The sequence below is a fragment of the Lingula anatina genome, chromosome 8, assembly GCF_051362555.1.
Source record: "Lingula anatina isolate TDL-2025a chromosome 8, LinAna3.0, whole genome shotgun sequence".
NCBI classification, from domain to species: domain Eukaryota; kingdom Metazoa; phylum Brachiopoda; class Lingulata; order Lingulida; family Lingulidae; genus Lingula; species Lingula anatina.
In genome coordinates this window covers 11548978-11567456 of record NC_141774.1, presented here as the reverse complement: position 1 = coordinate 11567456, position 18479 = coordinate 11548978, and the positions used below count along the sequence as shown (strand labels likewise).

At 39.7% G+C, this 18479-nt stretch overlaps 1 protein-coding gene across 1 annotated transcript; it reads left to right on the top strand.

Moving 5' to 3' along the window:
- Positions 1 to 1529: 1529 nt before the first annotated feature.
- On the top strand, positions 1530 to 16658 carry LOC106179036 (high-affinity choline transporter 1-like). Its single transcript, XM_013562524.3, has 9 exons — positions 1530 to 2110; positions 4589 to 4696; positions 6472 to 6627; positions 7124 to 7272; positions 9206 to 9355; positions 9805 to 9934; positions 10394 to 10492; positions 12465 to 12592; positions 14898 to 16658. The coding sequence occupies exons 1-9, from the start codon at positions 1933 to 1935 to the stop codon at positions 15516 to 15518; spliced, it is 1719 nt and encodes a 572-aa protein (XP_013417978.1). The 5' UTR covers positions 1530 to 1932; the 3' UTR covers positions 15519 to 16658.
- Positions 16659 to 18479: the final 1821 nt, after the last annotated feature.

Below are 18479 nucleotides of genomic sequence, written 5' to 3'. Positions count from 1 at the left end.
ACTGGTTTGAACGTGATGAAAAGCGCGGGGGCGTTTAACTGTGTGAGATGTGTCCACGGCCGGTGTAGAGAAACTGAGGGTCCGTATATCTCGTCCGCCCTCCATATGCAGTAGTTATAATGGTTAGGGTTAGCCTGACCTAAGTGGATCAAAACCTAGGGCGAGGTTAACCTGTACAAATGAATGGGAAGTGCACTCACTATCATGGGGAACAAGCCTTCTGTACCTTTTTTTTTTCTAAGGTAAAAAATATAATTCTCTTTGTTCACACAAAATCAATATATATATTTCTACCATATGATGAATGGGCGGTTTATCTTTCTTTCTTTTTTTCTATTTATTTTTTATTACTTTTTTTTGCATGTTTTTTGTGAATGTAATGTCGAATACACGACGGTGATCACTTCGTCATCAGCACGCGAACTATCGATTGGCCGGCGTCTATGAGGTGGACACGTACTGTGACTTACTGTTACTTACCAAAAATCGCATAAACCCTTAAACCCTTGTGCATGGGTCATTTTTTATTGGACAGGGTTGGAGTTTAACCACCGCACGCTGTGAACATGACTTTGTTGTTAAATTCCTGCAGATTTAAGTTTGTTATTGTGTGTACCAGTTATTGTAACAGTATGGTCGTCACTGCATTCTACAAGTAACCAATTCCCAAATCAACAGAGAGAGAGGGTGTGAATTTTTCAATGTGATTTTTGATGATTTCATTGACGCGCACGCACATGCGGTATGCACGCGCGACGTGGACAGCGAACGCCTTTGCGTGGTAATTGCTGATACGTTCACACAAACGTGAATCTGTGGCATGGATTAACACCTTTTCCACCTAAGCCCTCGGTGTAAACAGCGTGGGAAGCGAAAGGGTAGAAAGCAATGCTTTTAAGGAGACTGGTCAATGTGCAGCATGTGAAATGGAAACGCAAAGTTTTTCTAAAAACAAACCAGTGACTGCCGAAAAACCTATGTATCTTTACCTGCGAGATACGTATGGTGAGGGTTTATTAAAACATAATCTGACCTCCGGCCAATCCCTATCTCTCAACTACATTGCCGACCACGACATTCAATCAGCGACAGTTGGGTCAATGCCTTGCACCGCGTCTCTAATCACGGCGAGGATAAAAGGAGACGCAGTTTTAAAGTTTGTCGAAGAGATATCAGAGGCTCGATACAAGTGTTAATCTCCACAGTCGTTTACCCTCGAGTCCCACGATGACCCGAGCCTGAGCGGTTACAGCCGAAAAAGGTGTGGAAACCAGACTGTGAGATAACCTCTGGAGAGCGGTGGAGAGATTTAAAGCTCGACGCGGTCGGAAAAGTAGCGACATTTTCAGTTAAACTCAGAGCAGAGCACATAAATATATGGCCGAATAAACTTAGCCGCTAGGCTCAGTGTGGGTGATTAAATATACCAAGCTGGTTCCAAAACTATTGTTTCGACGAAGGAGAAGATACGGAGTCTTCTCCTCTCCCCCCCCCCCCCCCCCCCCCCCCCGCATCCTCCCCCCCCCCCCCCCTACAGACGCCATTGCACTCGTTCTCCGGCGAACTAAGGGCACGTGCAATTAGTGAAATGGAAACAGAAAAAAAGCAAAGCTGGAATGCTACACGCTAGTTGGCAAAGATTCAAGAGAAGGCAACAGAAACGAGCTGGGAATTATATATAAACAAACCAGTGAAATAACTTCCTATAACTCAGTCTTCTTAGTATTCAATAAGAACGGCAGCAGTGAGACACGGAGAGGGATTTTCAGAGAGACGCCGGTGAGCTCGGCGACTAAACCAGAGAGGAGACTTTACGTCAACTGCAATTCACCGAGCCGCCTAATATCTTAAGGACTGAAAGGACACGCTTTGTCAACAAAGACGTGACAAGCCACAGTGACTTAGAGACAAACATTTATACATCGAGCGACCATGGCGGTGAACGTATGGGGGCTCGTTGCCATCATAGTATTTTACATCTTGATCTTCGCCTTGGGAATCTATGCTTACTGGAAGAACAAACAGCGCCACAGCGCGGATATGACAAGCGAGGATGTTATTTTGGCCGGAAGAAATATCGGTGTTTATCTAGGAATATTTACCATGACAGGTAAGTGGAAGACGTATGGGGCCGGTGTGACAGTGGTAGTCCTTGGAATTGAAATCCGGGGTCCCAAATGACTAGTACAGGTTAGGGTTAGTCGGAGTGTTCGGGTTAGTAGGGACAAATTTCACCTGTTCAAAGTGAAAGGGAACGGACCACGGTTCCGAGTGGACTACCATTCCTGTCACACCTGAAAAGTTACATTACACGTGTACTCTCACAGATAACAGACACGTGTTACCATGCTGGTCAGTGTTGTTGTAAGTCCCAGTAATTTTTAACCAGGGTCCAGTTTCCTTATCATTTATCATACTTTTCCCCCTTTCCCTTATTTTGTGAATATCAAAATAGGCGGCATCAAGTTTTAGATAACGTACTTTTTTTTTTCTTAAATCAACGTAAAGTAGAAATTTAGGCAAAATGAAAAAAAACAGCACTGACAACTGTGTGACGGAGTGGATTATGTTTCTAGCCTGGTACGCAATATGATGGCGATGATGCAAGGGTGTCGCGTCTGATTCTTCGAAGCGCGTACTGATACACCCTTGCAAACCGGTAGCGTAGTCCGATCTATGGTGAATTCTGGATTCTTCCGTGTCGCTTCTGGTAGTTGGATAGGCCCGGACTTGGTGGTGTTCCATATACGTGAAATATCATTTTTATCCGACTCCTATGGCTCCATAGAAGTGGTCCCCCGTCTCAGTTCACTTACTAGTTTAATGTGTTAATGCAGATTTATCCTGAATTTAATTAATTAGAATTTGGGTTTGATAGAAAATTTAACACAGCTTTCAGTTCTGTTTGCATAATGAAGGACCAACTATAGTGTGCACTGCATCCTAATTAGGTAAAGTGTCATCCAAAAATACCATTTGCGGTTAAAATGTAAGTACAGACAACGAGTGTGTGGCTCGGTTCAGTAATGTAATGGAGGTGGCAGTTTTTTTCAGCCGTTTCAAAAAGTCTGGTCTACTTCTGACAACCCCCCCCCCCTTCCCTGCACCGAATTTACCCAGCGTGAGAAATGGCACAGAAGACCAGCGGGCCTTTTCCTGCCATAAAGGCGGTAATTTCGAGCCGTTCCAACCCCCCCCCCCCCCCCCACACCAGACGTAAAATCCAGCCCTCTGACCACATGGGTTGCCATTTATCCATATACTCCTCTTAAATGCTGTCTTAAATATTGTCTTAAATGCTGTATAATTAACAAGGGACCCTTGTGGAATCACAGGCAACTGGTACCCCGCGCTAAATCCTTGTCTTGCTTCATGGTTCTCCCCCAGTTCCTCTAACTGCTGGCTGACAATTGTTACCCGGTGACATATGACACCCTCAAAGCGTTGTTATGAGACTAATTTCAATATTTCACGTAGTATTCAGTTCCTTAATGCGTCCCCAGCTGTTTCTCTCCCCACGCGATTTTCACGTAAAGCCGATACAATTGGCCGTTATGTAATTGTTACCAATGATTTCTGTTGTCCGGCCGTGACAATTGATACTGTGGAGTGAAACCAGAGACCGTGACGTATAACGTATCCTTTCACAGAGCAGATAAGTATTCACTTCATGACAATAATTGACAAATATTTCTCCATAAGCTACTCACGTCCAAGATTGTTACACTTGTCGTGTTTAGAGATTAAAAGAGATTAATTGATTATAATTCTATTGTTGTGAAATGATTATAAAATGGTACCAGAATATCTCTCTTGAGTAATTACCAATTACCCCGGTATTTGTCGAAGTGAAGCGAGATGAAGCGGTAATGTTGGGCAAACTATTTAATTTGGATCCAGATTACACGTTACTGGACGGAGCTTTGAATAGATATGTGAAACCGTATAGTTCTTTAAAGGAAAATCACAGACAACAAAATCCTAATTCGCTTTCTTGGAATATCCCATAACACAGATATTCTATCCCATAACACAGATATCCTGTCACTTATTTTTTGACACCACTATTGGAAGAGTATAGGTTTTTAAAAAAAACAGTATTTTTTTGCTGTTGGTGAAACGGCAGAACGGTAATTACTAAGTCATGTTACACGACTTGGACGTAGGATATTTAACATTCCGTTCTCCTTCTGTGTGATTGTGTGTGAAAAAAATGGTATTTTGCTAAGATTACTGTTTTGAGAGTGTTATATCCACAGACAGTTGTTATTGTCCAGAGTGCCGTAAATGTATGCAGGTGCTATCACACGAAATGGTTCTAATTACTAATCTATTTCATCCATGTATCAATTCCGACACAAGTACATTTTAAAAACAAAATCAGCAAATGCAATATAATAATAATAATAATAATAATAATAATAATAATAATAATAATAATATGTTACGGTGTTAAGTGCATTACATATTTATTAATTTGGATTGGACCTGGATTAATTTCTTCTGCTATGATGTAAATGTGCTATAATATAATATAATATAATATAATATAATATAATATAATATAATATAATATATATCTTTCCAGCCACCTGGGTGGACGGCTCCCTAATCAGCGGCGTGGCGGAGGGAGTCTATACATCCGGGTATGCTGCTCTACAGATGCCACTAGGATATCTGGCTTCTATCGTTCTAGGTAACGTACTCGTATCTAGCTTTACAGACCATTCACAACAGAGTTGATCCGCAGACTAACAGATCCGCGGATCAAATATGACCGAGCCACTTGAAAGCTTGCTGCATAATCCGCCAATAGACACTGAACAGAATCTCCGCGGGGATTACGCGGCCAGATTTCAATTGGGTCGGCCATATTTGATCTGCAGATCTGTTAGTCCACCAATCAACTCTGTGGTGAATGTGGCCTTAGAAGAAAATTCAAATGAACTGAATATGACATTAACGTGGTGCCATAGCAAGCAGAAATATTAGCCTACACATTACGCAAATAACCACTGATCATAAATAAGCCATTATTACATTGTGAAGCGAACCGCATTATAAAACATCGCAAAACTTTATCAGCTGGCTCATTTCAAGTGAAAAATAAAGAACGGCTTTCTTCAAGACGCGCTAAAATACTGAGAGGACATTCGTTAAACGATGCACACACACAAACACACAGGTGCGTATGCACACTCGTTCATACATACATACTAATAACCATTCACGCATAACATACGAGAAGGTTAAGTATGCTTTGTTGCATAATATAAAAACAGAGTTATAGTGTCATTTGAATTGGTCTAAATGGCGTTTAAAATGTTTCTTAATGTTTATTTATGAATGTACAAATCGATGCACATTTCGTTCACTCAGCTGTTCTTTCATGTTCGTACAGTTAGGCGGCGAAATGTGGGGGAACGTAATTGCCTTCTATTCAGAAAACTTCTTTCTATTAGAGGATATGCGACTGTCGGTAATGAAGCGTAACAAGTTCGTGTTAAGGGAGGAAAGACTAAATGCTGCTCTAGTACATGTATTTGCCACATCAGCGTGAATTTAAGATAAAAACGAACCAGCCCTGTAAACCTGAAGAGAATTTCTGTACTCCCAGTAAACACGCCATGCTTGGACCACGTGACTGTCACCTTGCCTTGCGTTCAAATATGGTGGTAATACGGTAGTCACGTGATCCTGACGTGACTTGTAGAGTCCTGTGTTCAGTCACAGTAGGATAAGGTGTTTCGATCCTAATTCCTTATCCGCTTGAATAATGCAGGGAGAAGGTTTCACGCGCTTTGTGATAATACATTCACATCAAAAAATACATCGGGGCGAAATGGTTCTTTTGAACTTATGAGGTAACAGCAACGTTTTTTGCGAAAATTATGTTTTCGATTTTAAACAAATATCCCTGGCCTGAGAGCTATCAACACCATAATAACACCTATTTCATTACAACAATCAGTATTACAATCTGGTTCCAGGGAATTTTCTTGGAAGGATTTCTTTCGATTTTATCAGTAAAGCGGCGAAATATTGTCCTTTTTGATGGGACCCATATCTCATAAACATAAACTTTTAATTAGGGGCTTATATCTCATAAACAAAGAATCAAATGCAATCGATAGCACCATATTGTAGTCTCTCCTTTGTTGTCAACCATGCCTACTTTCATAATAATGGCTCACTTAGTTCCGAAGTTACGATGCAAACCGATCACTGTCTGACGTTTATTTAATTAACCAGTTAATTGTCGATAAACGGGGGGAGGAGCTTAAAAGCAGAAGTGGTTGGTAAATAAAAGATACAAAAAGGGGATTTTTGCTGCAAAATATTTAATTCTATTTCATCAATATCTACATGTAGATAAGTATTTAACATAAAAAAACGGGTAAAAAATAATTAACCATCTTAGGTCATTTAAACGCATAGAAACACTTTAATAAACATTTCTTCCTGGAGCAGCTGGGGCGTTTTACGTGAAGAAGATGCGAGGGAAGGGTTACGTCACCATGTTGGATCCACTGGGGAGGAAGTTTGGAAAAGTCATGGCGGCCATATTGTTCTTTCCGGCCATGTCGGGGGATTTGTTCTGGTGCGCTGCGACGCTTTCATCACTGGGTAAGTGTCCATTTTGATCTTTGAACGGATTCTTGTTGTGTAGTTGTTCCCGAACGGTCTTGAATACATGTAAAGTACTGTGTTCCTAAGTACCTTTTAATGCCAAGAGAAATGTCATTAATATTGACCATTTTTCATAATAATGTGTGAGAAAACTTTTATTGTCTAATAGAACTAAGTAATATGTATGATTATCACAATAAATTTTTTCTCACACGTTATTATGATAATCGTACATATTACTTAGTTCTATTAGAAATTTTGGAAATTTAAAAGGACCCTCACCTCCCACCACCCACACAACAAAACAACTCTTTCTATACCAACAAAGAACTCCCTTTTTCCTAGGAAAGGTCCACTCTGGGTAAATTTGATCTAGGTAAACTAAGGTTTCATGACAAAAGGTCCACATTTTCAGAAAAAGAACCACCCTTTTGCAATTGCTGGCTACGGGACTGCTATTTAATTAATTGTTAATCTACCCCATTCGCTCCAGGCACCACACTGACAGTTGTGGTAGGTCTAGAGGACTGGATCTCCATCCTGGTCTCAGCTCTGGTTGTTTTAGTCTACACCTTCTTCGGCGGTCTCTACTCCGTCTCCTATACCGACGTCATGCAGATGGTTTTTATCTTCCTGGGGTTGGTACGTATCAAAACTTATCATTTTATTAAATTCCTTTCTCTGCGAGGTAGATGCTCGATTAATATCGAATATGAACTTAAGGTCCAACTGCTGTACAGCTATATCGTCAATATACAAAGGTCTTACAATGAATATATAGTTGATAGTGTGACAGAATTATTGTATCAGTCTTATTTGTTTGTTAAAAATTGTAATAAAATGCACTTTCCTTTTTTGGATATAGTAATATAGGGTCATATATACATGGACTGATAGATCTCACAGCTGTAGCGTATAAAATATTTTGTTATCTTGTAGGGTGATTTTTAAAATAAAATTCCATTTATTTCTCTCACATAATAAAAATAGGGGGATCACAGCTTTATATTGAGCTGGAATGGAGTAAGCTCTCACTGTCGAACCACAAGAGGGAAAGTCGTCCTTATCTTGAGGATAACGTGCGTGGAACACATTTGTATGTAGATGCTACACAATTTCTCAAAAAGAAAAAAAAAACGTGTGGCAGATTGAAATTGAATGAACCGTCCCTTTTTTCAGAAAAGGTCTGCTCTGCACCAAACCGTGATCTAAGTTCTATGTCACGTCATTGATCAAGTTAAGGGGGTCAAATTCTTTCAGAAAAGCTCCACCACCTTCACCCCAGTTTGAAATTATTTAATTTCTAGTCACACGCTTATTGTTATTGGTAGAAAGTGTGCACGCACTAAAAAAAAACCCGCAGCTTCACCTCACATAGATGACGACCACTACCACTTTGTTAAGAATGCACCTCGTCTCGAGTACAGAACAGGGTCACAATTGGTATGTGGGTGTCTCGGGTTATTAAATAGCTTAGTTAGACAAATAAATTAAAACAGAAGTTTATTACCACAGAACACGTGAAATAGCACCTCAACTAGACGGAGCATGTTACAAGTTGTGATAAAGCCAGGGAAAATTGGTGCGTAGGGTTACAGGCATGACCGACCCTAATTTTAAGGCAATCAGTTTTAGTTTCTATTTTTAATGCAAAAGAGCTGCTTTGGCATTAGATTGGTAGGGAGGAAAAATATCAATTAACCCCAGGAAAAACTCTATTGCTTTTGAATTTTATCTTGTGTCCTAAAACATTGCTCACACTGTGGGTTTAACATAAACAAACATAAACGCTGTCTACCGACACAGTTGACGGGGAGCCGTGTGTAAACCAGCTATAAATTTTATCTGGCCCTAGTGCCCGGCACTAACTCTAAAGTCGAAAGCTAAAAAGTGGTAATTAAATTGAAAAAAATATTTTTAAATGATATGAACCGAAGAACATAAATGTTTGACGAAATATTGAGTAATCTATAAGTTCATTAAGAAATAGAACCACCTTCTTGTGAATCATAAGCCCTATCCATGTGATCAACACAACTTTAGATTTACAAGAACGATATTCTCACTCATGGTTTAGACATAATCAGATCCCACCACTCTCCCTCTACTGAATTCTAACCCTGACTATTACCACCCTCATTTCCTTGATGAAGTACGACTGTCAGCGGACGAAATATTGGCTGGTAACATTCTATAGTTGTACACAAAAGAAACTCTATTGGTCATTTCAAACAAATAGGTAATGAAACTGTAACCTCAGTGAACCTGTCTAATATATAATAATATTAATTATATTTATTTTTAGTCTAAAATCCTTCGAAGTTCAGTAGACTTTACAATGATAAAATGATAAAATATTTTATTAAAAACAAGCTGTAAATCCATAGCGAAGACATTAAATTAAAGGGTGCACTTCAAATTACATTAATAATTTAACACTTAAAACAACTTCAAATATGAAATTTCTTTTTAAAAGATGTAAAACTATCAAATTTAATAAGACATTAAATCAAAGAGTACATTTATAATGGCATTATTTGTTTACACTTAAAACAACTATATTATATCACCACAGTGGGTCGCCATTCCATTCATCTGTACCAGTCCCTATGTGACCCCTCTCCCAGAGACTGCCGACCGCTGGGTGGGTACCCTGGACCCCCGCACCCTGGGGACCTATGTGGACGTCCTGCTACAGCTGATGCTGGGAGGAATCCCCTGGCAGGTAGGAACCTCAGGGTGCTCAGCGAAAATAGTCTGAGTTTAGTTTCGAAAATGTCAGTTAATTGCCATTCACTGGATTTTCCCAGCAAGTACGTAACGTTTTATAGCGTTTTAATTGCGTACCATATTTTTTTAAATAAACGTTACGTTAACGATATTTTAACGTTTTGTGTTTGCAGGGTAGCTGGTGGTGTTGGATGAGTCGAGGTATGGGGGGATATTTACACCATCAAGCTACATGTTTATCCTGTAGAAACCAGACAAGGTTTTCCCTTTTAATATTATCCCAGCAAACACGTCACGTTCGGATCACGTGGCTAGCACGTTGCCACCACATTATAACGTCATAGTGACGGATTAACCACGTGGTATCAACGTGACGTGTTTGCTGGATGTTGGATCCCCTTATTTCGTATTAAAACGCACCCATTTCTCCATTTTCTCCTCCAGTTTATATGGCAACGTATCTTAGCCGTTAAGACGGCCAGGATGGCCCAGATGGTGACGTTTGCTGGCTCCCTGGGGGGTCTCTTGGCGACCATTCCTCCGTTATTAATAGGAATGGCCGCTGTCTCTGCCGGTAAGTAGAACGCTAAAAGGTTCAGTTCAATGAAAATTTCAGAAAAAAAATCGGTGTTATTTGGTTGATTGTGGTTTGTAAATTACAAACATGTTGACCCTACAATTTCTGTTCCTTTTTAGTGTATTATTGAATATCGGTAGCCTATATGGTCATAAAGGTAATGGCGTCTATGGTTAAATATTGGTGCACAGTCACAATTGTAACCGTGCCTGTGATTAAGTATTGGTGTACAGTTTCACCCGATTATAATACCTAGGAATAAAAATACTTTATTCACGAAAATATTTTACGATCAAATTTTCTTCGTTGTATCTTTATGACGAGACTAATGCACCAATCCATTAATCAAGGAAGCAGTATAACAACATGGTGTGATTTATATATGACGAGCCGCCTTGAAATGACGGAAAACTTAACAGAAGCTGCAATGATTTGATTTGTCTCTTTTCGTATTAGACTGGAATGCTACTTCCTACGACGGAGAGCTCCCGTTTCCTCACGAAGACTTGAAGTTGATTGCCCCTCTAGTGTTGCAACACTTGACGCCATTTGCAGGTAATGCTTATTTTCTTGTAGCCAAAGGAGACAAGCTACCATCACAATAAAGTTTTGTATTAAGGTGCTATTAAGATGATATCAGTACGTATAAAAATATGCTGTAGCATTTCGTCAACAAAGCAAAATTGCGTACAGGACTTAATATTTCTGTCAGAATGTTTTTTGCTTAAGTTATGGTGATAATTGACTTATAACAGCAGGCCAACGCGGTGACGCTTGCACTCCAATGTCTGGACCACTCCAGAAAATGTAAAGAGAGTTTACAAAACAATGAAATACTGGAGTATATAATCAGCTCCAGAGCTGTCAGTTGAAGGACTTTTGTCGGGCTATTTACATTGCAGTTATCGCTGTTGCTTTCAAACCTAGCTATCTTTGTTCATAACTAAAAGCAGCATCCCATACACCCCCTCAATGAGTAAAATATGAATGCTTTTAATAATAGGATCAGTATAAAAATAAAAAGTTGGGCATTATATTGTCATGTAAAGTCGATCAATTAAAAGTTGCTTCAATCACTTCAATCTGATTTTTCCAAACCCCAACACGGTAGTGGAAAGGGAAACTTTCAACAACACAAAAGCAGGCTCAAGTATTGTCAGTAACAACACTTATATTGTACCTCTTCAAGAGTGGGAGGAGGTGCGCGGCAGCACTGATATGGTCAAACGTGCCAGCTGTCAATACTAATCACCACAGTGGCTTTTTAACTATGACATCATTACTATTGACGATGCCATCAGTCCATCTAGACCTCCGTCAGTTCTGACACGCTCAGAAAAAAGAAAAGGCAGTCGCTGCCAGAACAGAGGGATCCTCAATTTTTTGTTCTCTGTTTAAATCTCTGATTGCCTTAGCGCTCTGTGGACGCATTACGGCTAATTACCTGCAGTGATTTCTATTTTTAAAGAATTGTCTTCTAGAAAGGTGGGATTTAAGAGGAGTAATTGCATTGAGACCATCTCATTTGGCAACTGATATTGCAGTTTTTTGCCTTACCCGTTTCTATTGACATTTATACTCTGAAACAATACATGCTTTCAGCCATACTGATTCAATAAAGCCACATAATACGTTTCAAAATTATGTCAGTCAGTCACGTGACAGACGGGCATTTAGACTGATGGACGAGTTCCTCCTGTATATTGCCCTTGCCTTAAGGTACATAAAATTCATATAAGTTTACTTTAAGGACTAGTTTAGAACTCAGCTCATCCGTGGACTAACTCATCCATGGATCAAACAGGGCGTGTGCTTGATAATGAATTCCTTGCCTACCGGGCGTGCCCCCCCTCCCCCTTTAGACCAATTAAATCTCCGCGTGCAATGAAGTTAATCCACCGTTCAACTAGGTTCTGAAAAGCCCTTTAGATAATATAGCGACCGCCACTATGAATTTTTAAAAAGCATGCCTCTCTCTTTACTCAAGTAAGTTTTAGTGTCCAGTTGTTTACAAATATATTTGCCGTAAAGTCACATTACAGGCGATTCCAAATTGAGGAGCGTAAGTCCCTGGTATGACATCCCTTTGATTCCCTGGCGGGAAGTTGGAGGATAATTTTGTTTCTTTCTGTTAATGTGTCTGGGTGATAAGTTAGATGAGGGTTAGACCAGGCCGTGTTATGGTTGGGCCGGTGTATACCAGATGCTGTTTCTGTTTAAAGTTCTTATTTTTATGGCTGTTTAAAATGTCAGCCATTATGTTGTGTTTTTTGTAATTAATGTGGGTCAGTTTCACACAAATCACAATATTCTTTGTAAAGACCATTGAAATGTTATGGAATGCAATTATTATTATTACTATAATAATTACAATAATAATAATAATAATTATTATTATTATTATTATTATTATTATTGTCTAAAGCATCCTTTTGCTGTTTCGATCAGGTAAAGATCATTATCATCACATTTATTATTATTATTATTATTATTTCTATATAATTTCCCTCTCAATCTTCTCCGCCAGTTGCTGTGGTGGGGCTGGCGGCGGTGTCGGCTGCCGTGATGTCGTCTGCGGACTCCATCATGCTGTCGTCCAGCTCCATGTTCACTAACAACGTCTACAAACCGCTGAGGGACACACACAAGACCAGGGTAAGTTCAGCCTTCGACAAGTCGTCGGCACCATTCTGAATGAGTAATGTCGACCAACCTAATGGCACATCCCACGGGGACTCTTGCTGACTGTAATCAGATGAATAGATTAACACACCTCCCCCTGGCGTCTGGTAAAACAGAGAAGCTGATGATTATACCATTACATTTTAAACAGGACGCGTGTAAGACGGTTGATCTGATTGCATTCAGCGAGAGTCCCCGTGCAGTTAGTCCGCTTTAGCTAAGTCAACACAACTCAATCTGAACATTCCAATACAATTTATACACAATACCGCAATGGTCACCATCCCATTGTCAATAAAACAGCCTCTATAAGGTGCTACGTAGGGAACACGCGTAAATCCTGCCTAAGTTTTTGATATTAAATCATACATGTAGATGAATGAATGAATTAGTGAATAAAATTTATGGAATCTTTCACCTTGTGTTAACCAGCAACATTCACACGTTGCCACTGGTGTGTAAAGTTTGAGCCAACTTGTTAATGGTACCGTCTTGTTTTACGAAAACGTCCATAATACAAGTTGCTGCGGGACAGAAACAAACCTGGCTTCGGTTCATTGCCCTTTATGTACGCTGCAGTTTCATTATCAGGGGTATTTCATGGTAACAAAGACACGTTGTTGTTAAGCAAAGTAGGCTCCGTAATACAGTTGGTGGGTGGAATTTGTTTGATATACACAAAAGCAGTTTAGATCAACACGTGTTGGACAAAGGAAGACTCCGTCCTTCCAATAAGGTGGTAGGATTAAAACAGTCTTCCTTCAGTCTAGGACAATCCTTCAAACAAAATGTTGTGCTCAAGTAATATAAGCATAAGGCCCGTATAAGGGCGCAATCGCAAAAGCTAAATGTACATTATAGCAAAATATTGGAAAAAAATATTGGAACCATTTTCCGATCTCTTGGCCACTCGCTGATTTCACTAATTTGTTCAATACTTTGAGTACAGGACGAAGTGTAGTTCCAGAGAAAATCAATCCTCAAGGGAAATATACTAAAGTGGTATCACCACACGTGCCGGGTGTGACTGTGTGATGTCCACCACCTCAGGACGCTATCTCACTCCTACGTTCTGTCGTCTGCGGCACTGGTTTTCTCGGGCTCTTAAGTAATTTGAGAACTTTTGGGGACAGATTATCACCAAATTTGGATTATTTTCAAGGAAAAGGCATCAGACATATAAAAGAGAAAGGGATCTATGAAGCAGTGGTGGCTTTTATTCTAGAAAGTGGACTTAGCTAGACTAACTCGGTTCGCTTGGGTTCTGCAGACTATGCACTTATTGAACTGGCCGAGGAAAAAGCTAGGAATTAATTTGAATTGAGTTTTCAGCAATTGTTCCATTCTTCATTTAAATTCTGAAGATTGCCTACTTTTAATTCAACAAACGCTAACACACGGCTAAAAACGACCACGTAAATCCATCAAAGATCACTTGTGTAGTTTCACACGTAGCAGAGGAAATTGCCAATGTCTGTGATAGTATATAGTCTTACTCGCTCTATTTCCTGTACACTTCCAAAAAATACTTTATTAGAGTTACAGTTACCATAATTGTTTTTCCGCCCAGTTTAGTGCCTAAGAGCAGATGGAACCGCGGGGTCCCATATCGCTCATTCATTTTTTTAATATCAGGGCGGACGTGGAAAACACTAAATACCAGCTTGGGAAGAATATCTGATATACAAATGCTGTTCTAACAGGTCAAGGCCTTGCTAGGAGTCCTTAACAACCGGCTCGACGCTTGGGTCAGACAAACACACGAAAACGCACGCCAAATGTTTATCACCACGCAGTCCTCACTTAAAGAGCAAACGATTTCGTTAAAATAAGAAACAAAGCGGAAATCATATACTTCATTAAACAATTTGTATCCAGGCGAGACTTAAATGACTTCATCCGATACATTGAATTAGACTTCTGCTTCAAGCACTTCAATACTTAAAGCTTGGGATGTTTGGCCCTGGTCTTCATAAAGCTTGATGTCTGAAACCAGAAATTTTTCATTTTTTCTCTTTTCTTTTAATGCCATTACTTTTTCATCTAAATTAATTCTTTTTACTTTGTATTGTTTTTTATTTGTAAAAGCTACAGAACTTAGCGCCACGACGAATATACATTTTAAACATACCAGGCGTTTACCCTAAAAATATCAATAAATAGATAAATAAATAAATAAACATATTTCTGTGGAAATTATGTTGTTATGATTATATTAGTAAAATGTGTTAGGAACAATAACTGTATATATTAGCTTTAACCCTATGTTTGTTTTCAGGCTGGTGAACGTGAATTAATCTGGTCAGTTCGCCTCTTCATGGTGGCTTTTGCCGTGGTCACCACCGTACTAGCCATCTTCATTAAGAGCATCTTCGCACTGACCATCCTCAGCTCCGACCTCATCTACGTCATCATGTTCCCTCAGCTGACGTCAGCACTCTTCCTGCCCGCGGCAAACGTCTACGGCTCGATAACGGGGCTCGTCTTGGCCTCTGTCATACGCCCCCTAGCGGGAGAGCCCGCGCTATCGCTCTCCCCCGTGATAAAATGGCCCTGGTACGACCCGGAGTCACACACCCAGTATTTCCCTCACAGAACAGCCTGTATGTTGATCAGTTTCCTCGGCATAATATTGGTTTCTTACGTCACAGACTTCTTGTTCAGAAATGAGTATTTACACAAGCGTTATGACTTTCTAAACGGGGTAGAGATCGTCCGCGAGACCGAGGCTCCGAGCACGCCCGATGATAAGAAGAACCTCAAGTTGGATTGGTCGCCGAACCCCGCCGAGTCCAGGCACGAGGCCAGCAGCGACGCTGATTGCTGTGAGGCATTAAAAAAGGCTGACCCCAATGAAGACGGTGGCGAGAATGGTAACTTACTGTCGACCAAATTGTGACTGCTGATCTTAAAGTGACGAACAAAAATGTTAACACTAAAGGGACATGTGATGATTGCATTGACAAACGTTAAGTTTTGTGACTTTTCTTGTCACCAGAAGAGGGCACGTGCACCTGTCTTTTCATGGTTGGTAGGCATTCGTAACCTTTCATGACAATGGAAAAACACGTGACTTTTCATGACTGCTAAATGGTCTACACGTGAATTCTCATGACACCTGGACGGGCTTCACGTGACGTTGCAACCAAAATCTACTAATGAAGTGTTATATGTTGATGACAATACGTGAAATAGAATAATTGGTGTTGTGCTACCGTACTTGATAAACTTTTCATGTCGATATGTATGGGTGGTTTATCCTACAAGAGCGTACAGATCTCTAATTTTTTCTTCAGTCAACAATTATCACGGATTATATATTGATAAATGTGTGAGTCGCAACACGGGTCTATTTTTACGAAGGGATTTGACCCTGACAACTGGTCTGAACTTTTAGATATGTACGACTGCACGGATATGAGGCTGCAGTTCTGTCGCGGCACATTACGTCACGACTGCAGTTAAATGTGGATTCGCCTAATACCTCAGTTAATTAGCACGCAATGTACCTTTAATTTAATATTTATATTGGTGTTTCCGTGGAGATAGGATTGAGGGAGGTGGGGGCTGGCTGCACCGTTCAGTTATACTAGTATATACAGACTACTATAACACTAGCCTCAGTCCAGGATGAAGATGACATAATAGGCACCAAAATACTGGAGTGGAAACCCAATATTTTAATAGTTGTGTGACGAAAATAATTTCGTTTCTTTAAATGCATGAAGTAATTAATTGTTAGGGATAAAATCGTGTTTAGTCAAGGATAAGGTGTATACAGTATAAGAATAGAAGCCATAACGAGCGACTTGAGATCTAGAACATGTGCTGCGCACGTCATTTCAACATGGCATTATCAGTGGAAACCTAGCCTAAGCAAATGAACTGGTGTTAATGATCGTCAACAAAAAGACTGCATTTGTCTAAAGACACAGTGTATTGTATTACAACAATTCTGTTTGGACACGTTATTGTGGCATTTGTGTAATATATGTAGAACTGTCTGGAGAACTGTCTCGAATAAAAGTTAACGAAAACAGCAGGCGTCATCAGCTTGTCTAGCATATGTTTTATTTTTAGGTGGTGCGTGAATACAGTCGGTGTAGTTGACCATCTTTTAGCGCCTCAACATACGAGATTGTGTTAGATGAGATGAAGAGATTGCGCTGTGCTGGAGGTTAATCAAGGTCGCAGCACCATGTGGACCAAGGACTGGACGGACTGGTTTATGTCCAAAATCTGGCAATAAAATGAACCTACTGCATTTTAATACGTCGACAAGTAATAAAAAATGGGACTGCATTTTTCACAAAATATACCAAAAATTGAGATCACTATATAGTAATAAGAGACAGCAATAAATATAAACTACCGCCCCCCTCCTCAAGGTGGAGCTACTAGTACCTCAGTTTCTCTTTCCTATTCCAACAGAATTCAGACCCCACTAGTTTTTAGTTTAATGTAAGTCGACCATGGTCATTTCCATACGATGATGCTAATATCCCAACACACAGCCCTCATACATGCTATGTAAAGACATTATGTACACGTAGTTGCCTCTCTGAATTTGCAATATGTGCATACACATTCGGGGCGCAGAAAGCGATGCAAAAGTGGGTCTTTTTCTGAAAAAAATGTCCTTTTTATCCCTTTTGTTGTTCCAAAATGCCACAGATACAAAAATACATTTTGCTGCAGAGCCTACCACTTCCTACCACTTCCGACCAGGAGAACTTTTTTTTGTCCCCCCACCCTCTGCCCCGGTTAACGGACTTGACAAGATAAATGGCTTTTTGCACATGTAATATATTTAAATGCCATTGCACTTAGTACAGAGACTATATTTAAATGCCATTGCACTTAGTACAGAGACTTCAGTCTCTCCAATATGACAGGAGAAATACACCCGTGTTCACCTGTACCCATCTATGATAAATATCGAATACATTGACCTTTTAAATCTACACTAAAACGTCCGTCAATCTTTTGTCTCATATCTTTCTGTTATCACTCCTCTGTCATTTTCCAAACTTGAGATATGGTTGTGTTGGAGGATTGCTTTGTACATTTACCTATACTAGTACATGTAGTCATCTCTGAGACAGGTTGAATAGTTTAAGTTTAACGTTTTTGTACATGGCTGAAAATCAATATTTTGTCTCATCTTTCTATTATTATTGCTTTCATCATACCCAACTGTCATTGTCCAACAAAACCACGCTGATGATTGGTTGCCATTGTATATGAATAAAATTGACTTTAGCACTCAAACTAACTGACACCAAAGGTAGTGCAGCTCTACAAAAGTTCAATTCAATGCTAATGGAGACCTCGGAAATGTCAATAGCAATATTTCATGTATCTATCATCCCGACATTACAAGGTACAAATAGTAAAGGACGGAGCAGTTGCTTCGGCGATATGTTTCAACTACAGAATCAAAGCACAAATATATCCTTAGCATTTCTTAAAGAAAAGCACAAACAATATTAAACAGAATAAATAAATTGGTGGTATTAATGAGCCATTTGACAAACTTTGAAAGAGCATCTTTCCCAGAGATACTGTCATCGATTTTATCCTTAGCCTGTTTTCACCAAGCAGGAAGAATTCAACAATGAAAATCACAGTTACCTGTTCAAATGAAACAATGCAAACAAAGAGTAATATTCAAACAGCAAAACTTTCTAAAAATATGCAGAAGGAGACGCACCACGTCTATACACAGCAATCGATGGTGGTGGTTTCAACATAGCGTTTGTCACAAGTTTATGTCAATCAGTAAGTTATTAAGGGCTTATTTCTACGTTGACCGATCCAACTTCTCGGGGACACTCACTGAATACAATCAGATTAAGCA

Bases quoted from the DNA above. Each gene is read 5' to 3' on its own strand.
- LOC106179036 (XM_013562524.3), top strand. From the start codon at position 1,933: ATGGCGGTGAACGTATGGGGGCTCGTTGCCATCATAGTATTTTACATC. The intron at 9,356-9,804 runs GTAGGAACCTCA...TTTCTCCTCCAG, and splicing joins TGGGAGGAATCCCCTGGCAG to TTTATATGGCAACGTATCTT. The intron at 12,593-14,897 runs GTAAGTTCAGCC...GTTTGTTTTCAG, and splicing joins GGGACACACACAAGACCAGG to GCTGGTGAACGTGAATTAAT.